At 44.6% G+C, this 25,497-nt stretch overlaps 1 protein-coding gene across 3 annotated transcripts; it reads left to right on the forward strand.

Annotated features, from left to right (window-relative positions):
* The first annotated feature begins 882 nt into the window (after positions 1-882).
* Positions 883-11,025, forward strand: LOC308580764 (uncharacterized protein). Of its 3 annotated transcripts, XR_014004845.1 has the most exons (6): positions 883-1,925; positions 3,601-3,714; positions 4,049-4,141; positions 4,655-4,746; positions 5,681-5,930; positions 10,766-11,025. XR_014004845.1 is itself a non-coding variant. In XM_081182911.1 (5 exons), the coding sequence occupies exons 1-5, from the start codon at positions 887-889 to the stop codon at positions 5,864-5,866; spliced, it is 1,524 nt and encodes a 507-aa protein (XP_081039037.1). In that variant the 5' UTR covers positions 883-886; the 3' UTR covers positions 5,867-6,963. The 3 variants fall into 3 exon arrangements, 2 of the variants coding, with proteins under 2 accessions (XP_081039037.1, XP_081039038.1); XM_081182911.1 differs by lacking the exon at positions 10,766-11,025 and having other exon boundaries at positions 5,681-6,963; XM_081182912.1 differs by lacking the exon at positions 10,766-11,025 and having other exon boundaries at positions 4,658-4,746; positions 5,681-6,963.
* The last annotated feature ends 14,472 nt before the right edge of the window (positions 11,026-25,497 follow it).

Below are 25,497 nucleotides of genomic sequence, written 5' to 3' on the forward strand. Positions count from 1 at the left end.
CCCTACAACAAAGATGGACTCCACAACTCCCACAACTGAATCAACTACAATGCCAGAAACTACCAAGCCTGAAACCTCTCCAACTACAGCTATATCAACAACTTTAGATACTAGTAGCCCTACAACAAAAATGGACTCCACGTCTCCAACTACACTGAATCATCCAACAACTGAATCATCTACAATTCTAGAAACTACCAAGCTCGAAACCTCTCCAACTACACATGCACCAACGACTTTAGATACCAGTAACCCTACAACAATGATGGACTCCACAACTCCCACAACTGAATCAACTACAATGCCAGAAACTACCAAGCCCGAAACCTCTCCAACTACAGTTCCTACAACAAATTTAGATACTAGTAGCCCAACAACAAAGATGGACTCTACAACTCCCACAACTGAATCAACTACAATGCCAGAAACTACCAAGCCCGAAACCTCTCCAACTACACTTGCACCAACAACTTTAGATACTAGTAGCGCTACAACAACGATGGACTCCACAACTCCCACAACTGAATCAACTACAATTCTAGAAACTACCAAGCTCGAAACCTCTCCAACTACACTTGCACCAACGACTTTAGATACCAGTAACCCTACAACAATGATGGACTCCACAACTCCCACAACTGAATCAACTACAATGCCAGAAACTACCAAGCCCGAAACCTCTCCAACTACAGTTCCTACAACAAATTTAGATACTAGTAGCCCAACAACAAAGATGGACTCCACAGCTCCCACAACTGAATCAACTACAATGCCAGAAACTACCAAGCCCGAAACCTCTCCAGCTACACTTACACCAACTACTTTAGATACAAGTACCCCTACAACAAAGGAGGAATACACAGCTCCCAAATCTGTATCCACTACAATGCCAGAAGCCACCACTGCTGAAACCACACCAACTACAGTCATTCTGATAACTGAAGTCAACAGTAGTGCTGCAACCAATTTGGCTTCATCAACTCTAAAATTTGAATCCACTACAATCCCTGAAACCACCACTTTTAGAACCTCCCCAACTACAGTCTTATCAACAACTGAGGCACGTAGTTCTACTACAGCAACGATGAACTCTACAAGTCCCACATCTGAATCCACTGTAACTCCAGTAGCTACCAGCTCTAAAACCTCCCGAACTACAGTTATACCTACAACTTCAGATATTAGTATCACTACAACAAAGGTGGACTCTATAAGTCCCAAATTGGAATCTACTACAATGCCAGAAACTACCACCCCTGAAACCTCTCCAGGTACAGTCCTATCAAGAACTGATGCAAGCAGTATTACTACAGTAATGATGGACTCCACGAGTCTCAGATCTGAATCCACTGCAATGCCAGAAATTACCATTCCTGAAACCTCTCCAACTACAGTTGCACAGACCATTTTAGATAGTACTACAGCTACAATGAAGATGGAGCCCACAACTCCCAAACTGGAATCTACTACAATGCTTGAAACTGCCCCTGTTACAGTAATAGGAAGAACTGATGCTAGCAGTGGTGCTTCAACAATTTTGGAGTCCACAACTCCCCCATCTGAATCCACAATACCTGAAACAACCACTTCTAAAACATCCCCAAGTACCGTCATAACAACAACTGTAGTTGGTAGTATTGCTACAACAAAGTCAACAACTCCCAAATCTGAGCCCACCACTACACCTGAAGCAAGCAACCCTGAAACCTCTGCAGCTAGTACGAATAGTACTTTTACAACAGGGTTAGACTCAACAGTGACTGAAAGAACCTCTCCTGGAGCCTCTACCACTACCGTTATATCATCAACTGTACTTAGCCGTTCTGCTACAACAGAATTGGGATCAGCAACTCCCTCATCTGACTCCACCACAACACTTGATGCAACCTCTCCTCAAGGCACAAGTACCTCAATGCTGACAACAGGTTAGAGTCTGTTTTGTTTATTCAACATAACTTTGCTTCGCTTGCTCATGACCTATCCTTCAAGGGTTAGTGTCTGAAAGATGTTTTGACTCACCAAAATGGAGGCTGATGTTGGGCTAGCTCCAGGTGGTAGGAGGGATGCAGTGAATATAAGGGGAGTGCAATAAACTCCCTTGTCATGGTTGGAGCATTATCTGGTTAAGTTTGGACTAATGGTTGGACCATTATCTGGTTAAGTTTGGACTAATGGTGGCATCCCCACCTGTAAAAGGTGGTGGCCTGTTCAGATTGCCTGTCCTTGGAGACTGATGGAACCTGATGTGTTCCAGAAAGCTCTGGGGGATTTTCCAAAGCTGAAAGCTGGTGATCTTGTCAAAGCCCTTATCTTCTTATATGGTGAGTAGAAATGGACAGTTGACATGATCCCTCCAGCGTTTTGGAGCCTGAGCAGCTCTTTGGTAATCTGAGGGGCTTCGGACTATGAAACAAGCTGGATGAAGACTGGAGAGCAGGTGGGACAAGTCACGCCGTAAGCTGACCTAACACTGGTAAGAACACACAATAGTGTCTACCATGTGGCAGTGTGGGCTGTGAAAAAGGCACATTTTGCAGCTCGCATGGCGTCCTCTAGAAGCTGGCTGGCGGACAGTCCAGCGGCTACTGACTCCCAGTGTGAGGAAGGGACCTCTGGAGCCCTAGAAGACCCGCTGTGACTATCTGGCTACTTTGAGGATAAAATTGCTCGACTTCAGAGAGATGTTGACTCTCCATTTGTTGCAGCTCTGATTGAAGTACCCGGTACTGCAATCAATGATGTTTTGTAATATTAGTTTTGCCTTATGTGGGCTAAGCTGTGGCGGCAGTGCATCCGACCATGTGCTCCCTTGACCCCTGTCCCTCCTGGCTTACCAAATTTAGCAGAGCGAGGCTGACTGGTTGGATCCAGAGTATGGTTAATGCTTCGCTGAGTGAAGAGGTGGTCCCTGCTGCATTGAAAGAGGCAGTGGTGTGACTGCTCCTAAAGAAACCAACTCTGAGCCCTTTAGCTATTGGAGAAAGCCATGGTGGGGTAGCTGCAGGCATCCTTGGATGACACAGATTATCTAGATGCATTCCAGTATGGATTCAGGGCTAGCTATGGAACTGAGTCGGCTTTGGTCGACCTGATGGATAACCTCTGCAGAGAGTAGGACAGTGGAGGTGCAACCTTGTTCCTGCTTCTTGATCCCTCGTTGGCTTTTGATACCATCGACCATGGTATACTCCTGGACCGGTTCTAGGGAATGGGAATTAGGGGGCACTGTATTACAGTGGTTCCAAGCCTACCATCAGGACCAAGTCCAGAGAGTTGTAGCATTGGGGTTTCTTTCTGTCCTCTGGCAGCCGTGTTATGGGGTGACCTTATCTCCAGTGCTATCTGACATCTACATGAAGCCACTGAGAGTGGTCATTAGGAGTTTTGGGGCAAGGTGCCATCAGTATGCTGATGACACTCACCTCTATTTCTCCAGATCTGAATCAGGAGACACTTGCAGTCCCTGGGCAACTGCCTGGACACAGTGGTGAAATGGATGAGGAAAAATCAAAACAGATCACTTTACACTGTATATGACTAATTCAGATTACCCTACTATTACTATTACTTCTACTCCTATGACTATTTTTATTTCTCAAGTTCAAACCACCTTTGGCAGTGTTCCTACAACAGAGGTGAAATCAGCAACTCCCCTGTCGGAATCCACAACCCCATCTGCTGAAGCCACGCCAAGCACTCTTACACTAACAACAGGTAAGAATTGTTGTTTCTTAAATATTTCTTTCTTGTGATCCTATACCTCAGACAAGAGTAGCTAAAAAATATGCCAAAATAAAATGGATCAAACACGTCCATTTCAAGCTTCATATATGGAAGCAAGTTTTCACCTGTTCACCATCCAAGCTACTACTGTTTTTGTGGCCAGAAACAAGACCTCCTGTTGTGTTACTACCACAACCATGCCAGAAATAGCATTTCTTGGCAGGCACAACAAGGATGATACCGTGTTGAAGAGCTGGGGAACACATTCAATGAGCACAACAGAACGCACAGCAGAAATTAACATGGCAATACATTTGTTCAACAGCTGGAACTGCCCCCACTGGAACATCTGGTGCCAATGGTGTGTCTACCACAAAATCATCAGCAGCAACGTCTCAGTCAGCTATCACTACTGCTGGTAAGTTTATTTCATTCAAGTATATTGTCAAACAGTGACAGTGTTCTCAAAGCTACCAGCATGAGTTTGTCCAAACTGCGGGAGGCAGTGGAAGACAGGAGTTCCTGGCTTGCTCTGGTCCATGGAGTCACGAAGAGTCAGACACGACTAAACAACAACAATATTGTCACACGCTGCCCCAATCTCTGAGCGGTGTGAGGTTCCAGGGGTTCCAGGCACTTACCCAGGGTTAGTGTTTTCTTTTGGAAACAAGGCATAGCGGAGACGGTGGTGTCTTTAGGATATATGGTTTATTTACACCTATATACAACCTGAGCCTATGATGGAGGCTCCAAGCATCATACTCCAAGCGGGTCTTGCTTTCTCCATAGGCACAGCCCTGGATTCAAATAGAAACCAACCATCGTGCCTTGCCTACTGCTGGGCGTATCCCAGTCATATCTAGGTGCATTCCTTATCTCCAGCTACTTCAAAGATACTTTTTATTTATGCTTTCTCTTTTCTTCAACCCAGCAGGAAATAAATTCCCACAATGGGCTCTTCCTCTCCTCCTCGGCCCAGCCGTTGTGCTCTGTGTCGTGCTCCTGATGTGCATCGGATGCATGGTAAGGGTGGGGGAAGTTGACATCTGCAGAAGATGCTGTGATGGGCATGAGGGACCGGGATATGTCAGAGGAATATGGGAGGGTGTTAGAGAGTCAAAGTTTCTTTCCCACCCATATGGTGCGGCTCCAGCTAGAAAAAGCCAAAGTTTTCAGACAGAAAGATATCTGGTGAAGGTTGTCTTGGGTAACAGCCATAATCATTACATTACATTACATTACATTACATTACATTACATTACATTACATTACATTACATTACATTACATTACATTACATTATTTATGCACACATAATACAGTGGTACCTTGCGTTGAGAACTTAATTCGTTCCAGAGGTCCGTTCTTAACCTGAAACTGTTCTTAACCTAAGGTACCACTTTAGCTAATGTGGCCTCCCGCTGCCACCGTGCCACCGCCGCACAATTTCTCTTCTCATCCTGAAGCAAAGTTCTCAACCCGAGGTACTATTTCTGGGTTAGCGGAGACTGTAACCTGAAGCGTCTGTAACCTGAAGTGTCTGTAACCCGAGGTACCACTGTACATACACCGCCCATCTGGTTGGGTTTCCCCAGCCACTCTGTGCGGCTTCCAACAAAATATTAAAAATACAATAAAACAGCAAACATTAAAAAACATCCCTAAACAGGGCTGCTTTCAGATGTCTTCTAAAGTTCAGATAGTTGTTCATTTCCTTGACATCTGATGGGAGGGCGTTCCACAGGGTGGGCGCAACTACCAAGAAGGCCCTCTGCCTGGTTCCCTGTAACCTCACTTCTTGCAGTGAGGGAACTGCCAGAAGGCCCTCGGAGCTGGACGATGGGCGTGGAGATGGTCCTTCTGGTATACTTCTGGTATACTTGGCTATCACCAGTGTTGACCAATTCCTGTTTGCCCTCTGTCTCACTCTCCCTTCCTTGTGTTGCGATCTCTTGCAGGTCATCTACTGCCTGCAAAATCCTGTGTCTGAGTCTTACAACATATACCAAACCCACTTTATGCGCCAGAGCATCCAAAATTTCAGCTGGAGGAGGAGGAACAGCCAACAGAGGGTTCAGGCGTCCCTGGATTGTGAAGATATCAGCCAGAGCCAAAGCGGTTCCAACAATTATGGCTTCTTATAGCAAGGGTCTCTGATGTCTTCCCAGCACACTTTCTGTGCTGACTTGGTTAAACCTTCAGTATCAGGTGATAATTTATTGAGAAGCTCTTATGTTTAGCAATACCCCCAACACACATATTTATTATTATTGTTATTTATTGAGAAAATCGGTGCTGCTCAGAACAGCAATTGGTTCCAGCTGCTAACAAGCAGTGGCAACTACCTCTAGGTGGCAGCAGTGAGAAAGATGTAAGTGCTAAAAGGGCTGGCTTCCAACGGAGAAATTCTTAAGGTATTTTTGTTAATGTAGGGGATATAATAACCGATTCTGCAATGTTTGTATTACACATTCAGGTCTGTATATCACTGTGTATTGTGCATAAGTTAAAGAGCTTTAGAGGGTTATTTCATGGGAAGCAGTGTCCACACGGCTTCCCGAATAAGGAGTAAATCCCCATGGGAAATTGTTGTTTGCTTAAGGTTTGGGATATTTGGTTTCTCAGACATCAGTACCACATAGCATTTGCATAGTGCATTTTAAGTGCTTTGCATGTTTTATCCTGGTAGTAGTCCTGCTGCAGGTAGGTCAGTATTATTAGCCCCATTTTGCAGATGGGGGAGCAGGGACTGAGGCTGCAGGAACTGTGGCTAAGGTGAGATTTGTGCTGGGGACCCACCAGCGCAGACCTCACATATTGTGGTACAGTGGTGCCCCGCAAGACGAATGCCTCGCAAGACGAAAAACTCGCTAGACGAAAGGGTTTTGCGTTTTTTGAGTCGTTCCGCAAGACGAATTTCCCTATGGGCTTGCTTCGCAAGACGAAACGTCTTGCGAGTTCTTGCGAGTTTGTTTCCTTTTTCTTAAAGCCGCTAATAGCAGCTAAGCCGTTAATAGCCGCTAAGCCGCTAATAGCCGCTAAGCCGCTAATAGCCGTGCTTCGCAAGGCGAAAGAGACTCGCGGAACGGATTAATTTCGTCTTGCGAGGCACCACTGTACTATAATAAACTAGTTCTCATGTGTCGAGAGCAGGGGTAGGCAGCCTAAGGCCCGGGGACCAGATGCGGCCCAATCGCCTTCTGAATCTGGCCCACGGACGGTCCAGGAATCAGCGTGTTTTTACATGAGTAGACTGTCCTTTTATTTAAAATGCATCTCTGGGTTATTGTGGGGCCTGCCTGCTGTTTTTACATGAGTAGAATGTGTGCTTTGATTTAAAAGGCATCTCTGGGCTATTTGTGGGGCACAGGAATTGGTTCTCCCCCCCAAAAAAATATAGTCCGGCCCACCACAAAGTCTGAGGGATGGTGGACCAGCCCACGACTGAAAAAGGTTGCTGACCCCTGGTCTATTGGGTTCTGTTTATGTACTAATAGTCTAGACTCCATTCCCTGGATTATCTGATCCAAACCTTTGAAGTACTGAACAATACCATCTTACTAGGACTTAGTTTGAAGTCCATTGCACCATTGCCGGAAATCAGCCTCCATTGAACCTAGTGGGGCTTGCCTCTATGGTAAAAATGCACTCTTAAGGACATACCTTTCTGACAAAAATCATTTTAAAATATAGTATTTTAACATTTTCTCAATTTGGGCAGTTCATGAGGCATAGACTAGAGGCGTTGTCCATTTTGGCAGAACTGGGAACTGCACTAAACAAGTATTAGCTAACGATTTCTCTGTGAGTTGTAGTTGTTCTGTGTTTCCATGTATAGTAAAGTCTTGGGGTGGGGAATCAAAGCAGCAAAAATAAATAAATTGGTTCTTTCATTTGTCTAAGTTCTGCTGACTCTGCCTTAATATCCCGTCAAAAATAGGCACTAGCTTGTAAATTCCAGTTGTAGACATTATTCCATAGAAAGAAAATGTGTACCTTGCCCCACACAATTTTGGTCCATTAGTGGAGTGACGGAAGCACGGCACATGCAATTATCATATTAATAACAACTGAAACATCAAAGCCCCATCACAGCTAACGTTAGTCATAATTAATCCCCAGTGAAATCAATGGAAGACATTAGCAATATCTAAAGCCCCAGTGGGATATGTATGCTTACTTGTATATAAGTCCAACAGAGTTCAGTGGCTCTTCCTTCCAAACAAATATGGATCAGGGCCAAATACTGAAATTCTGATATCGAAGAATGAAAGAATATTCAGCAGATGTTAAAGGCCTGGAGATTATTCACACCTGAAAATTACAAAGGAGAAATTTGAGGAGAATTTTTGGGGGCAGTTTCATTTCATTTCAGTCTCTGGCTCGCCAGAGTACTGTCGTCCAGTTTAGCTTAATGTGGCTCAAATAACTGCATCAAGATCAGCTTCACAGGGGATGATCAAATGAAATAAGGAGGACGTGCTTTGCTAGCAAATGCACATTTTCTGTTTCTACTCTGCCTGTTCCTAATCACTTCCTGCTGTGACTCCTAGTCCCAAGTATTTCAGCCCCCCAGAACCTGAACCCAGGAGACACACGTGACCTCACTTCCCACCCTAACTAATTCCACCTTGTGTTTCTAGCCAGCCTGGTGACAGAGCAGGACAAGTAAGTGCAAATCCACATTACAGAAAAAGAAGAATTTCTTGCTAGGGTGTCACTAAAGTCAAGTTATGAGAATGCCAGACACTTTGCAAATGGTTTACAAACAAGTAAAGAATGTATTATTTAGTGGGCGGCACCCATGACCTCAATACGTCATTAGAACGGGGCTAGGTAACATGTAGTCCTCTAGATGTTTGTATTTTTATTCAAAGCGGTTTTACTCGAGTAGACCTACTGAAATTAATGGGACTGATTTGGCAAGGTTCATTAACATGTATGTATTTTTGTTTTATTTCATAAAACTTATACACTGCTTGATTGTTACAAAAAAAAAATCCTCAGAGGTTTACAGAAAGATAAAACCATAAAATGGGGGGAGGGTTTACAATGCATTAAAACAAACAATAAGTTAAAATGCTAAAGCAGATTAAAATTCACATCAGCATTTCTAAGCATCTGGGTAGGCTTGTTACCTTTAAGAGCATTATTACAATAATGCTCTTAAAGGTAAGGGGACCCCTGACCTAATAATGCTCTTAAAGGTAAAGGGACCCCTGACCATTCGGTCCAGTCGTGACCGACTCTGGTGTTGCGGAGCTCATCTCACTTTACTGGCTGAGGGAGCCAGCTTCCGGGTCATGTGGCCAGCATGACTAAGCCGCTTTGGGCGAACCAGAGCAGCGCACGGAAACACCGTTTACCTTCCCACCGGAGCGGTACCTATTTAACTACTTGCACTTTGAGGTGCTTTCAAACTGCACGATTCAAACCGTCGACCTTCTGATCGGCAAGTCATAGGCTCTGTGGTTTAACCCACAGCACCACCCGCGTCCCTTAGCAGGTGCTAAATGCCAATGGACCTACTCAGAGCAAAATGTGGTTGCGTACTACTCAAAGGAATCAAATCCTACAAAGTCCTGGGAGAATAAGTGCATCGTCATTCCTCAGTGGAATCCTAACCATGCTGTGGCTGTTTGTGCCTCAGGAGGAAGGGAATTCCATAGCCAGGGTGCCGCTACAGAGAAGGCCCTGTCATGCAGTGAGCTGTACCTGCCAGTGGGGCAAGGAGATTCCCCTGCCCGCCCGCCTGCCTGACCACACCACCTGAGCAGGCTGTTATGAGGGAAAGGGGGGCAGGGGGCGAGCCGCCCTGGGTGCCATCATGGAGGGGGGTGACAAATTATCAAGGAACAATTATTGCCCTACTAGGGCGGTTCATAAAAAACATTTTTTTAAAAAAAAAATACCTGCTCCAAAGGTCTTGTCTTACTATACATGGGATTATATAGCTACATCTGAAATTTCATGGATATCTGTTAATATCTTGACCCTCCTCCACAAAAATAACTGTTTACTTGGCCATTTTCATATGTCATGAAGGCTGAAATTTCAATTCAGCGGAGCCAAAACACAATCCATCCTGTAGATTTAAGTATCTGTCCACAGTCGCCTCCTTGTTATCAGAGGCCCATAATCCACATTCCTTTGTAAGAAAATATGAAATAACCTAAAACTATTTTTGCAAGCAAAAAAAACCAAAAAACAAACCAGTGGGAGGGTGTGACAAGAAACTTTCCGCACCGGGTACCACCTGACCTTCCTACGCCTCTGCCATCATATACTTACATCCCAAGATATACAGGGCTGGCCATGTTAATGCCAACACCTTGAATTAGGTCTGGTAACATATAGACAGACAGTGCAAGTTCCACAGAACAGCTGTTACATTGGATACTGCAGAAGTACCAGATATACCATGCTGGTTGTGTTCTGTGCTAGCTGCATTTTATGGACCACCTCCAGCCCTACGTAAAGCACATGGCAGTAATCTAAACAAGAGGTCCTAGAGAATGCAAAATTGTGTCCATATTATTTTAGTCTTCCTTGGAGTACAACATACATGGTAAAGGGACCCCTGACCATTAGGTCCAGTCGTGGCCGACTCTAGGGTTACGGCGCTTATCTCGCTTTATTGGAGGGAGCTGGCATACAGCTTCTGGGTCATGTGGCCAGCATGACTAAGCCGCTTCTGGAAAACCAGAGCAGCGCACGGAAACGCTGTTTACCTTCCCGCCGGAGCAGTACCTATTGATCTACTTGCACTTTGACGTGCTTTCGAACTGCTAGGTTGGCAGGAGCTGGGACTGAGCAACGGGAGCTCACCCTGTCGCGGGGATTCGAACCGCCGACCTTCTGATCAGCAAGTCCTAGGCTCTGTGGTTTAACCCACAGCGCCACCCGCATCCCTTTTACAACATACATAATCCCTGACTATTAGATATGCTGATAGTAGCTAAAGTCCCACAACAGCTGGAAGAGACCACATTGGCTACCAGAATGAGTAGCCTCTTCCCCTCCCCTCTGTTTCCTCCTTTTAGGTCCTGTCAATTCCCAAGATGCCATCCGTTTCCATGATACAGCCTGAAGACACACGGCCTTCTCTGTAGCGGCACATTGACTATGGAATTCCTTGTGAAGACCCACAAGCCTACCACTTTGCTGCATCTAAGCCTCCTGTGTCTGGTCAGTGCCCAGCTGGGAGGCCACCTGGGAACCACGTGTACAGTGCCTTGGGTTCCATGGCATAAACATAAGAAAATAAGTAAATATATATGTTCCTTAAGGCCAAGGGATATTTTTTTAAAAAAAACAACTATGTATGTACACAATACTCAGAACAAACAGAAATTCTAGCATTACTCTGATTTCAGAGAACCATTGCATCAATAATTCTGTTTCATTTATTCGTGGATATTTCGGCGTGGGACTATGATCACAGCAAACTCTGGGATCTAGCACAAAGCCTGGTAAGAATAGAAATCCGGAACATTTTCCAAACCCTTACAATATGTCACTTCCTGGTAGGGAACAGCTGCCTAAAATCTCTTCCTCAGCTACCCAGTAAGCATAGGTGTTTGCAGAAATAATGTTTTTAGGGGATGGGCAAGGTCTATGACGCGTAACTACAGCTTGTTGCCTTTATACGACTGAACCCCACATACCAATCCGTGGTGTTGAAAGGAAGCAACAAGATACAATGTTGGGCTGTGCCTGTTGGTACTGTATGGGATTATACATTTCAGAACGATCTTTTAACAAATGGCTTTATTTGTCCATTGAACAATTGACAGAGCTGGGCCCTGGAAAGACATAAAGCTTCAGTCTGTTCATTGAATAGCAAGACTGTAAGACTCTAAGCCAAATTTAAAACAACAACGTAAAGCTAAACTTTTATACAGAAACTGCCTGGGCTGTGGTGAATGCCAGATGTGAAGTATGAAACCAGCCAGACTTCTTTGTCAATGCTTGTCTCCCATTCACTTAAAGCGAAATATGATACAAAGTGGGTCATTCCCTAAATAAAAACTGGAGTCTTTCAGGGTCTCGGTCAAAGCAGCCAATGACACCTCTTATAAATTTGTCCTTTGACTTTTCTCCCTGAGCAGTCAACAAACACAAGCCAGGCAACTAAACTTCACTTGTTGTGGAATGCAGCCATGTCTTCACCCTACACAAAGTGGTAAAAAGTGTTAGGATATTTCTGTTCCACCTTAAAAGGGAGCAGGCTTTGTGAGTCACAGAGTCTGCGTATTTCCTGTTCACAGGATGTTTCTGTTTTGTCTTTGTTTTCGTTTCTCTCTCTGTGCCTGAGACACCGAAGCAGGCAGTCATGTTTTCTTTGTTCTGACCAACGCTGAATAAACTTGTAAATAATGCTCTCCTGCGTGCATCTTTCGCTGTGTGAATTCTGCTGATAGAGCGTGCATCAGCTCTGGAATGTGGCAAGCTATTTCTGGAGCTCGTGTCGCTAATTGCTGATACTGCGTGTCTACGGGAGATCGATGGACGTCCGGAGACGACGTGGAGTCATGATGGACTATGTCTCCCTGGCAGTATCCCAACAACAAGATCATTCAGTTGCGTATGTTGTCACTGGGAGGGAAAGTGCTGTAAAAATGCCCATTGTGATAACAGAGTGTGGGCTCGTCCACACTTTGCTTGGGTCCGTAACTTCTAGGCATGGGTCCAAGAGGTTTTCCCTTTGTCCCACCATGTCATGGGGAAATGTTCCAGTGGCTTTAATTGTATAAACTGCACATCACTTACATTGTTCAGGTCATTTGCACTGAGATTAAGGGCTTATCCACATTTAGCTTTCCTCCACTCTTTCCAGGCAGGGCTCACAATTTAAAGCTCCATGTCCGAGTGCCCTTTTTTGAATTGACATTTGCTCTAGTTCAGCTTTAAAGAGCAGGTTTTCAGGGGCTAAAACTCAGGACAAAAACAAAAACCACACTCAGATACCAACAAGCATGGACCAATGCCTGGAATCATAGAATCACAGGATTGTAGAGTTGGAAGGGACCCCAAATGCCATCTAGTCCAGCCCCCTGCAATGCAGGAACCTCAACTAAAGCATCCATGGAAAAATCACTTAGCCGACTCCAGGGTGGGCAATGTTGGCAGCTCAGCATGAGGACCCCTGGGCAGAGGAAAACAGCCTCCTCACTACATGGCTGGCCATTGGACTTGACCTCAGCCGGACTGCAGGGAATGGTGGGATAGCCTGCCAACATTCAAATTGTAGCCAGCCAATTGGGGCAGATAGTGGGGGCGGGGCCTCGGTGATGGACCTGAGTGAAGAAGTCTCCCCTCTGGTCCACCGCTGGAGGATTTCAGCTGGCTGCCTTTGAGGCCAGCATCACCCTGGCCTCAGGCAGATGTGATATCTCAGGGAACCCTGGTAAAGGCGTCTGAGTGGGAGTTTCTGTCTTGAAGCCATATGGAAAGCAGACAGGCCATAGAACTTCCAATGGCTGCCAGGGGAGGGCCAGCTTAGTTGACCTGCCTCTCAGGGGGGCCCAAAACCAGGCAGTGCCCTGTTCAAATTTCAGCCATTAGGCAATGACAGCTCCCCACATCAAATAGGGGGCGCCTTTTGCGTGGTCGTGCGCAGCCCCCCAGATCCCAGGGCAGCTCCCACTAGTATGGGCTGGTTTGCCCTCTCCAGGCTGGATACCTGGAGGTCTCCGCCTACCTTAGCCAATCGCCCAATCCCGCCTGGGGAGGTGTTGCCAGGGGATTGGCCAGGTAGGTGGAGGGACCGCCCTGCCCACACAACAGAAGGTGAATCTTACCTGCAAACCGTCAGTTGGCTCCAGAGCTTCCTTTTTTTTTAATAGATATTTATTAAGAATTTTCCATTTTAATACATTAAAAAACCAAAAAGAAAAAACAAAAAAAGAAAACATATACAGTTTACAGTCCTTATTTTTCTATAACATATTTCCCTGACTTCCCCACACCTCCCCTTCTTATATTCCAATTCAAATTGTTAATTCAACAAGTTCTTATCCCCAATTTTTAACCTTTTTATATTTAGTTCAATTTAAAAAACCAGTTTTACAACATCAAAATTTATACATCAATGCTCATTCTTAAATCTTAATTCCTTTTTCTAAAGTCGACCCAAATTCCTTTCCACGAATTCCCCACTTTTCATACTAATAACAAAACAGAGCTCAGAGGGAATCCGCCATTAGCCGATGGCGCTAACCCGGAAGTCGGCTCCAGAGCTTCTCCCACCCTGCCCTCCCTCAGTGAAGCCTCCTTTTGCAGATTAACCTCTTCTCCACAGGTACACAGGTGCTGCTACGTCATGGTCGCTGTTGAAGGTCCGGAAAGGAATTTTCCCGCATTGGCAGGTTTTGACGTCCCTGTAGCAAAACGTCACAACTTTGGTCGTTTCAGGCCTTGGGCAGAATCCTTTAGTCTGTCTTCCTAAATGGGCGGGGTGTGAAGCAGTTACCCACGCCCCCCTTGCGGCGGTGATCTCAGGGTTCCCTGTTAAAGGGGTCTTGAGGGGAGGCATTGGCCATACGCCGAGAGGTTGTCATTGCTGTCCCCTGTGGGCTCTCTGATTGAATAAATGTTCTCCAGAGCCAGCCCAATCCCCACACATTCTGTATAACCCTGATGTCTCCCAGATCCCTGGCTGGGGACTGGGAAGGATAAAAGCCCAATGCCTGAGCCAAGATCTCCCTACATCTGAAACTTAATAAAGTTGTGGCCAATTTTAATCCCATAACACATTGTCTTGAGTCATTATTCCACTCGGGGATCGCCTGGGGTTGGGGGAGTCTCCGCCTGTCCATGCAAAAACCTGATGTCGTATTCACACCCAGTGCCTGAGCCAAAGCCTACCTACGCCTGTACTTAATAAAGTTGTGGCCAATTTTCAATTCCGGAAAGCTGTTGTGTCTTTTTGTTCCACCTGCCAATTCCATATTCTTCAGCCCCCAAGGGGCACACTGCGTGTTGGTCTGCAAAAAGTGAGTCTAAAGGTTAAGTGTGTACAAATCCTGTCTTTAGGATGAACAGATTTGTGCTTCATTTCTTGCCATGGTTGGTAAAGGTAAAGGTAAAGGTACCCCTGACCAACAGGTCCAGTCGTGACCGACTCTGGGGTTGCGCGCTCATCTCGCTCAAGAGGCCGGGAGCCGGCGCTTGTCCGAAGACAGCTTCCAGGTCACGTGGCCAGCGTGACTAAGCTGCAGCTGGCGAGCCAGCACCAGCGCAGCACACGGAAACGCCGTTTACCTTCCCACTGGAGAGCGGTCCCTATTTATCTACTCACACTTTGAGGTGCTTTCAAACTGCTAGGTGGGCAGGAGCTGGGACCGAGCAATGGGAGCTCACCCTGTCACGGGGATTCGAACCGCCGACCTTTCGATCAGCAAGTCCTAGGCTCTGTGGTTTAACCCACAGTGCCACCCAAAGGATGTGTCAGAAGTGGGATTTGAACCCACGCCTCCATTCGGAGACCAGAACACCCGGAGCCTGGGAATAATAATAATAATAATAATTTATTATTTATACCCCGCCCATCTGGCTGGGCCTCCCCAGCCACTCTGGGCGGCTTCCATAAAAACCAAAAATACAGTAAAATGTCACACGTTAAAAACTTCCCTGAACAGGGCTGCCTTAAGATGTCTCCTGAATGTCAGGTAGTTGTTTATCGCTTTGACATCTGCTGGAAGGGCGTTCCACAGGGCGGGCGCCACTACCGAGAAGGCCCTCTGCCTGGTTCCCTGTAGCTTTGCTTCTCGCAGTGAGGGAACCGCCAGAAGGCCCTCGGCGCTGGACCTCAGCATCCGGGCAGACTGATGGGGGTGGAGACGCTCCTTCAGGTATACTGGACCGAGGCCGTTTAGGGCTTTAAAGGTCAGCACCAACACTTTGAATTGTGCTCGGAAACGTACTGGGAGCCAATGCAGGTCTTTCAAGACCGGTGTTATATGGTCTCGGCGGCCGCTCCCAGTCACCAGTCTAGCTGCCGCATTCTGGATTAGGGAAGGATATGAGCCTTGAGTCTGGTGCCTTATACCACTCGGCCATCCTGACACTGACTGCCATGGTTGAACAAGCATTAAATCCTTGTCTAACAAACATTGAGATCCGGTCCAAAATCAGAACAAACAGGTAAGATTGTGCTGGCTGTGCCTACTGCAGTTTGTTCTGAAATGAACCCAAGGAATTCCTTTTGTACAGATGCATTTCCATCGACGAATCTTATACCTTGAGATGGTTCTGGGCCAGAAATATGGCACCTGCTGTTTCATCTGCCAAAACGGAGACTCTCATGGAAGCACATGCCCTCACAATAACCTCTTCCCTTGAAGTTTGGCCGCACAACTTTATTCATGCATTCTGCATTCTTGCATATGTGCCCCAGCTTTCAAACTTAAAAAACAAATGAAAAACATTTCATCCCCTGCACAAACATGAAACTCTAAAAGGTCTACCATGTTACCTGTGAAACTAGTCTCATCACGGAGAGCAAGTTGTGACTGATAATACCACAGCTTCTGTTTATTTTCCTTGATATGCTCCTGTGTATGACTTATTAAGATGCTATTCAGTTGAAACCTTTTTCCTGCTCGTGCCAGAAAGGAAATGAGAAGCATCTTCATGTGAACCCCTATGGCACAAACTTTGTGAATGCTTTCTTGCAGCATCACTGAAATCTTTGTACTTGGTACAAACCTTGGTAATGAATGTGCCCTGCATCCATTATACTGCTGGCTGGGAAATAAAATGCAATAGTGAGATACAAGACCTTTCAGAACAGTAGAGTATGCTAACCACGGGAAATATTTAGAAAACCATGCAGGCCAAAATGTTATTGGTCCTGTACTAGCATGCCTGAAGCCATAACTTTCTGTCTGCATCCAGCATTGCGTAAGCAGCTCAAATTTTCACTCATCTGGTAAAGGATGTGCTTTCAGTGCGTACCGGTACTTCAGCTTCCATTCAGCTTGTCCTGTACTGGTAGCTGCCTCAGTATCTCTAGTTGGGATATTTGCATGCCTTCCTCTTCTGGTACCTGGCTATTTTTTCTCTCTTTCAATGCACACACACATTGAGTGCTACATGCACAGAATAAAGTGCCATCTGAATGCAGCCTAGATCAAAGCCAGACGCATTCCCCTGAGCTGCCTGCTCACCTCCATAAAAATGCAAAGAGTTTGAGTCTGGCAGCCCCTCTCTATAGGAGTGGTCTTAGAGATCACTTTAAACTTTAACTTGGAGATCACTTGAAACCTCTCGTTGACTAGCTGCTTGTGTGTGTGTGCCTACATTAAAATAAATATATCCAAGATTATGGGGAGGTGGCATGGAATGTCCTCCCTTGCCCTCCCCACACAGACACCACTGTCAGTAAATGCTGATTCTTCTTTTGAACTATTTCAATATGCATAAAGTCGGGACTTGAATTAAATCACACCCCCCCCCCGAAAGACTCATTCTTGCTGGTATAATCTTAATATTTACAACCAGATGAAGGTTTCATTTTTGGAATAAAAAAAATTCAGAGTAGTTTTTACAGTTATATAAAAAAAAATTACTGATTTGGTTATACTATTAGAAATAAACAGATGGATAATTATGAAACTGTTGTGAGGTTTAATAAGTTAAATGTTTGTATTTGGACAACTTTTCTGCTGTACTTTATTGGAAGGAGAAAAATAATCATTTCCTTAATATCAATTTAAACAATTTATTTAACTAAAACAATAGCATTATAGCACATGTATCCATGTTTGTTAACTGATATGGTTAAACATTTTTTTTTAAAAAAAACGTAGACTGAGTTTTAGCACACATGAGAAACTTAAACAAATCTTTATTTCTTGATGAATAGCCTTTGGACTATAATGTAACTTAAATAAAAAACTATCTTTAGAAAGAGATTTTCCTCCAAAAGCATTTTATTTTAAAAACCCAATTTAAATTTAAAAAGTCCAATTTGAATAAATAAAAAAATCTGGTTTAAATTTTAAAAAATCTGATTTTTAAAATATATATATATTAAAAAATCATTGCTTTTAATCCACCCTGCATACAGTTATATTGACTGGTACATACCCACCCATATCTCATAATAGCCACCCCAAGGCAAAAATGAAAAACTGCATCATTCCTTTCAGGTGGCATTTGGAGTGTCCAAGGGCTACTGAAGTTGGTAGATAAGGTAACGTTACTGGAACCACACAATGTCTGGAATGTGGCAGGTACCCATCAGCCAACAGAGTCTTGGTTTGTGCATTGTACTTTCGCTATTGAGTAAGTGTTCATTCTGTTCCAAAGTAATAGAAATGGCAGAGTCAGGTGCTTAAAAAACACATAATTACTGAGGAAAAGGAGCTGTCATCAAACATAACTAGGACTAAATCATCAGAGGAGAGTAACACCTCAGCAACTGTCTCAAAACTCTCTCTACATTCTCCAACCCCCTCAAGATCTGTATCCCCTCTCTTGGAAAGTTAGACCATGGACTCATAGGGCTGGCTCCTTTGGCTCCATATTTAAATAGTTATTCTCTTCTCCATCTCCCAGCCACCATTTTGAAGTTGGATGATGTTCTAGCCAGCTACCCAAGTAACAGCAACGGTGAGAGGAAGCAACCACAAAGAGCATTCCAAAATCCACTTTTCTCGAACCAACCAAAATGTCAACACAATATTGTGCAAGCTTTCACACAATTCGGTAATGCGTGGGAGGGAGTGAAAGGAATGATGCTGAAGTCAAGGAGTCTGCATCTGGTCACTGTCTTGAGCTGGAATGTGAGAGGAATCAGCAGACATTCAAAGGAGGCTCTCTTGGGTGCCGCAAAGGCTTTAGGTTGCACTAGGGGCCTCTGGGAAGGATGAACGTAATGGTAGTTAAAAACATAAAAAGAGTCTTGTGGGGTCAGGCCAAAGTCCACCATTCTGAACCCACCTGTGACTTAGGCTTGCCTCTACCTCAGACCCTCCAAGTGTCCCTATTTCCCAGGGACAGCCCCGGATTTACAGAAGCCATCCCAGTTTCTGATTTGATCCCAGAATGCGTGGCTTTTCCTTAGGATGCCCCTATTTTCATGGGAGAGATTTTGGAGGGGATGGAGTTGTGCGACCCCCCAAGCCAAGGAGAAAAGTAAATATACAACCTTTAGAAGACATCTGAAGGCAGCCCTGTATAGAGAGGGTTTTTTAAATGTTCTATTATGTTTTTAGATATGTTGGAAGCTTCCCAGAGTAGTGGGGAGCAAACAGGTTAGATGGGCAGGGTATAAATAGTAAAACAGTTGTTGTTGTCGTTGTTGTTGAATAGGATGCCCCTATTTTCATTGGAAGAATGTTGGAGGGTGTGCTATCTGTAGCAAAAATGCACAGCTTCCTTGACAGAAGGAATATAGAGAAACAAATGAGAATCCTGGAGAACTCAAAAGCTTACACACTAGTTTGTACTTTCCCCATAAAACATGGAATATGGGCATTGTTTCCCCCACCTCTTGCTCCCCCCATGTATTTATTTAATTGAACAATGTATATACCATTTAACTGCAACAGTCTCTACAAGAAATACAATGCAAAAATTGTTTTTTTTTATAAAAATCCCTTCAAACTATAAGACTCTATAATTCTATTATTCTATGACGTGCCCTTGCAGAAGCCATGCTGGTTGTTCTTCAGCAAGGCTTTATCTTCTATATGCTTGGTTATTCCATCCTTAGCAATACTTTCCACCAGTTTCCCCAGGATAGATGTTAAGATAACTGGCTTGTAATTTCCAGGATCCTCTCTTGACCCCTTCTTAAAAATTGGTGTTACAATGTCTTCTTTCCACTCCTTAGTTATGGAGGCTGATTTGAGGAACAAGTTCTATATTTTCTATATTTTTCTATATTTTTGTTAGAACATCAATTTCACAGCTGAGTTCTTTCATTTTGCTTGTTCGGATGCTGTCTGTCAAGTTTTTATTTTCTCCATTTATCTCTGATCACCACCATCTGTCTCAGCTCCTCAGATTCCTCTCCTACAAAAGTCACCTCAGGCACTGGAGTCTGCCCTATATCTTCCATTGGGAAGACAGATACAAATAATTCATTCAACTTCTCTGCTGTCTCCTTATCTTCCATTAGACCCATTTGACTCCCTCGTCATCCATGTGTCCTCATTTGGAGTTTAAATTTCTTTATTGAGAGTTTGAGGTTTCTTTATGTCAAGGAAAGGAGCAACAGAGTTGGGTCCCCTGACCTCCTTGCCCTGCTGCCCAAGTCACACAACTGTGTTAAATAAACCATTTTGAATCTGCGGATTCATGTGGTGTCTTCCATCTGTCCATGCTGGATCCATGTTTACCTCTGGTGACCTGGGTTCACGCGCTGTGCTTCATCCCACAAAGGTGGATATTCCCTAGTCTTCTGAATCACTGCCAAAAACCCAGTCATCTTCTGTTTCCTGTGCCGACAAAGAAGCAATATCAGACGTTGGCAAAGGTGACTGGATCTTGTCTCTGGCGCTGGCTCATTTTCTGCAAGCTTGATTAATTGTCCTATAGGTAATATAGTTTCTGGGGAAGAATTATGACATCCTGCCTGCCTTTCTCCCACTGAAGTTGATAAACCAGAATTTCAAGTAAATTCACCACCACTCTGTTTGGCTCCAAATTCTGTCTGTGTTTAACTCCCATTAGCTCTCTGGGAAGAAATTTCTGATCTCATATTCTGCTCTCATAGTATCTTCTTGATGTATACACAGTGGGGGTTTTCTGGGGGTATTCAAGGATATGTAGTACCTGCACTCCCCCCTCCAATTTTTTTAAGTTCCTTCACAGTGAGTACCAGCACCCCTTTTTCTTAAAAATAAAAAAGGCACTGGGTGTACAAAATGAGGTGAGATAACATAGCATCTCCAAGGCCTTCAAAATGTAGGGGTAACAAATTTCAGAAGCCCTCATTTCATGCTTCCTGATGGGCAACCCTGAGTCTTTTCCTCAACTGCCCAATTAGTGTTAATTATTTTCCAGAGTTAACAGGAAAGGCAGATTGCAACTCTACATCTCTCCTCGTCGGCTCTGCAATGACTTCGCATACGTCTCAGTTATTATCGTCTCCAGAATCCTTGAGAATAAATGCTCCCAAACTTCAAAGAAGAAGTTCTGTTTGGAAAGGGCAGTATCAGCGACAACAAAACCTCCAAAAATTATAGCAAATTATACCTGAATGTTTTGCTTCTAAGAGGCTAAGTGAGGCAGCTGCCTCAGGCAACTGATTTTGGGTGTCATGACAGGGCAGCAAATGGTCCGTTTCGAAATTTTTGTTATTCTTGCTGTTGTCATTACCATTATCACTACTACTACTACTGCTGCCGCTGTTGTTATAGTCTTAGTCCTAGAGAGAGATGCTTGAAGGATTTTCTGACTCAGGTTATAGCATAACCTGGCAGCCTTTGTAGGGAGTCGAGATGGAGACCTTTGCCATTCCACACGAGCCAAAAATAACATGGCCAGCTTGATTGGGAAGATTGGGACATATCCTATGACATCTCATAGAGCAAAATGTCCTGGTTATACCTGCATTTCATCAATCCTCCTGATACAGAAAGTGCTTGCTATTGCCCTGTTTCCATCAATAATATCCTGCATTCTCATGAGTCTATGTTTTCAACTTATTTTTCCAGGTGCTTTTTTTTTTAAGGAAAAGCTACATAAAGTCAACACACAAATAATAAACATAAAATAGTAAAATAACAAGAGGAAAATGTGAAATGTTCAATACATTCAGAACATAGGCAGAAGTGGAGTGTCCAGATTAAGGGAAGCAATAGCATAGCCTCCAACATTTTTCCGATGAAAATAGGGACGCTCCATTCCAGAATGATAATTTTACTCTTTATACCCCATACATCTAACTGGGTTGCCCCAGCCACTCTGGACAGCTTCCAACATATATAAAAACATAATACAACATTAAACATAAAAAAGCTTTCCTATACAAGATTGCCTTCAGACAGCTCAGAGGGTCGTCTTACTCCATACATTTACTCCAACATTTCTCCAGTGAAAATAAGAACATCCTAAGGAAAAGTGCGTCCTAAGGGACGCGGGTGGCGCTGTGGGTTAAACCACAGAGCCTAGGACTTGCCGGTCAGAAGGTTGGCGGTTCGAATCCCCGTGACAGGGTGAGCTCCCATTGCTCAGTCCCTGCTCCTGCCAACCTAGCAGTTTGAAAGCACATCAAAGTGCAAGTAGATAAATAGGTACCGCTCCAGCGGGAAGGTAAACGGCGTTTCTGTGCGCTGCTCTGGTTCACCAGAAGCGGCTTAGTCATGCTGGCCACATGACCCGGAAGCTGTAGGCCGGGTCCCTTGGCCAGTAAAGCGAGATGAGTGCCACAACCCCAGAGTCATCCGCGACTGGACCTAACGGTCAGGGGTCCCTTTACCTTTTTAAGGAAAAGTGGGACATTTCAGGATAAATCAGAAACCAGGATGGCTTCTCTAAATAGGGAGACTTGGAGGGTCTGCAATGGTACTGCTCTGTTCAGCCTTGGTCAGACCACACCTGGAGTGCTGTGCCAGGTTCTCGGTGTCATAGTTTAAAGAAGGATATTGACAAGCTGGAACGCATGCAGAGGAAGGTGACCAAGATGATAAAGGATCTAGGAATCAAGTTGGCTGGGGAAGAATCGACTGAGAGTTGATATGAAAGCCATCTTCAAATATCTGGAGGGTTGTCACGTGGAAGACGGAGCAAGTTTGTTTTCTGCTGCTCTGGTGGGTAGGACCCGAACCAATGGATTCAAATTAGAAGGAGATTCCAACTAAACATCGGGAAGAACTTCCTGACGGTAAGAGCTGTTTGGCTGTGGAACAGGCTACCTCAGAAGGTGGTGGATTCTCCTTCCTTGGAGGCTTCATGGCAGAGGTAGGATGGCCATCTGCCAGGGGTTTTTCAGAAGTGATCCCTACATTCCAGGGGATTGGACCAGGTGACCACTGGGTTCCTTCCAGCTCTACAATTCTATGCCCTTAGTGCTCACTGGAAGGACAGATCCTGAAGCTGAGGCTTCAATACTTTGGCCACCTCATGAGAAAAGAAGACTCCCTGGGAAGGACCCTGATGTTGGGAAAGTTGGAGGGCAAAAGGAGAAGGGGACGACAGAGGACGAGATGGTTGGGACAGTGTTCTCGAAGCTACCAGCATGAGTTTGACCAAACTGCGGGAGGCAGTGGAAGACAGGAGTGCCTGGCGTGCTCTGGTCCATGGGGTCACGAAGGGTCGGACATGCCTAAACAACTAAACAACAACAACATTATCTTAGGATTGCGATATTTCAAAAAGTGAAAAGTTTTTGGGTTGGTGTTGTTGTTTTTCTAATTGCCCCCCAAAAAGCAACACTTCCATGGTTGCCATATGACCAGGTTTTCCCGGGTGCTATGTCTGGCAAACGAATCCCAGCTATGTCTCGGCATATGTCAGCCTCTATATCTGCTCTTGTGACATTTTAACCAGTCTTGTGCATGTGCCTGCATTTGTGTGTGTTCATACATGCTTGCACAAGGGAGGGCAGCAAGCATCCCTATAAAATATTTTTGGCAATGTAGCCCTTAGAACAAAATTGGTTCCCTACCCCTGTCCAGTTTCTCCCATCACTGAATTCTCACTCTCCTCCTCTTCTGTAACAAGTGGTTTCTGACTCTCTCTCTCTCTCTCTCTCTCTCTCTCTCTCTCTCTCTCTGCTGCCATTCTCCTGGTATGTAAGCAATTTTGAGGGGGGGAGTGTTGAGATGTGTGACTCGTCATTTCTTGCTCATTTGGAAGTGAATTTTTTCCTGTTCACCCTCTTAACAATCGCTTGACGCACGCTCACTTTTTATAGAAACCTCATCTGAGGATTTATTTATTTTTGCATCGCAGGGGGCGGGGGGGAGGGAAGCATTCACAAACTCTTCCACTCATCTTGTCGAGAGAGATATTTCCTATTTCCGTCACAAAACAAACAAAGGGCAAGATTATTCATATCAGCTCTTTCAAAGACTCATTCTGAGCCCTGCCCTTCGTGGAGAGACCGTCCATTAAGATGAATAAGGTGTGCCACACCTTCTCAATCAAATGTGGCACATTTAGTCTGGCCCACTTGGTATAAATGTGACAGCTTTAGGAAGAGCTTATCCAGACTCTCACACTGCTAAAGCCGCAATGGACCACCTGCCGAAATTGTCCAAGCGTTCCTTGTGGATTATTTTGCTGTTGTTCCTTAACTTAACAGGTAAGGATTTTTTTTTTTGCCTCTAGATCTTCTTCATGCTAGATTCCCAGGTTCCACGGAGCTTCCAGACAAGCTGTTTTGTTCAGCATTCATTCTGATTTGTTTCCAAGGGAGCTTAGATGAATTTGAATCAAAGCATTAATCCACACTTCCTAGCGCATTTCCCCCATCACTTTTTTTATTGCAAACGTCAGGTTCTTCTGGAGAAATGGACGTGTTGTGCAAGACCTCCCAATCAACTATAATTGCACAATCTGAATTTGCCAGCATGCAGTTGAATCCTACCTAAAAATAGAGGTGGGTTGGAAAACAGACCTTACAAGAGAAGCATGAAACTTGCAGCTCCCTACTTCTCTCCTACGGCAAATGAGGAGGGTACTAGCGAGGGAGAATCAGTGGGAGGATGGGGTACCTAGCAGACCCTCCAAGTGTCCCTATTTTCCAGTGACAGTCCCAGATTTATAGAAGCCGTTCCAGTTTCTGATTTGATCCCAGAATGTCCTGCAGAAATCACCAGTTTCCAGAACAAATATGTGGTTTTTTTTAAGGTTTCTAGCCCTCATGAAGCAAGTATTCTTTCTTTTGAAATATGAGAAGCTGGAGGAGCAGCTTAAAATAATCTAAATTTCTATTATGTGTATCTTTTTGGGGGGGAGTTATTTGTGGGCACCGTATATAACCCCGTATTCAAAATGGTGTGTGTGTTTTAAAGAATAATAATATTTATTTAGGATCCTGTTTTGTAGCCCCAAGGAGTTCTTCAAACTGACTTACAAATAAAAAAACTCACTCAAATCAAGAGCAAGTTTACTGCAACCATAGGAGCCAACTCCTAGGGGCCGAAGTCCCTTTGCCCCTCCCCAGTAAAATATTTGAGGAGGCCAGGATCCCTCAATGTTGATGGGAAGTGCCATTCAAATTGTGTGATTGATTATGTGGCGTGGGACTTACCTGCCGCCACCACCACCCCATTTTTTATTGAAGTTGACACCCCGACTATAGCCCTAAAAAGCTCATGCCATAAGGAATTTGTTAGGATGCTTCCAGATCAGTGTTTAACATGGGAATGGTACTGCTTGTGAATGCGGGTCTCATCCTTTCTTTCTATTTGCCCAGCATTTTGTTGACATAAAAATGTCAGCCTTTATTTCCCCCATCCAATTTAATGCCTATTCAATCTTTCTGGCAGTACAGTGGTACCTCAGGTTAAGTTCTTAATTCGTTCCGGAGCTCCGTTCTTAACCTGAAACTGTTCTTAACCTGAAGCACCACTTTAACTAATGGGGCCTCCTGCTGCTGCCGCGCCGCCGGAACACAATTTCTGTTCTCATCCTGAGGTAAAGTTCTTAACCTGAGGTACTATTTCTGGGTTAGCGGAGTCTGTAACCTGAAGCGTATGTAACCTGAAGCGTATGTAACCTGAGGTACCATTGTAATCATATCTCAGTGATCCATTTGGAGAATTAAGCTGCTCTCCAAAAGCAATCCTCATCTCGCTCAGCCCACAATGGC

The sequence above is a fragment of the Podarcis bocagei genome (genome assembly GCF_964188305.1).
Source record: "Podarcis bocagei genome assembly, chromosome: 2".
Lineage (NCBI taxonomy): Eukaryota > Metazoa > Chordata > Lepidosauria > Squamata > Lacertidae > Podarcis > Podarcis bocagei.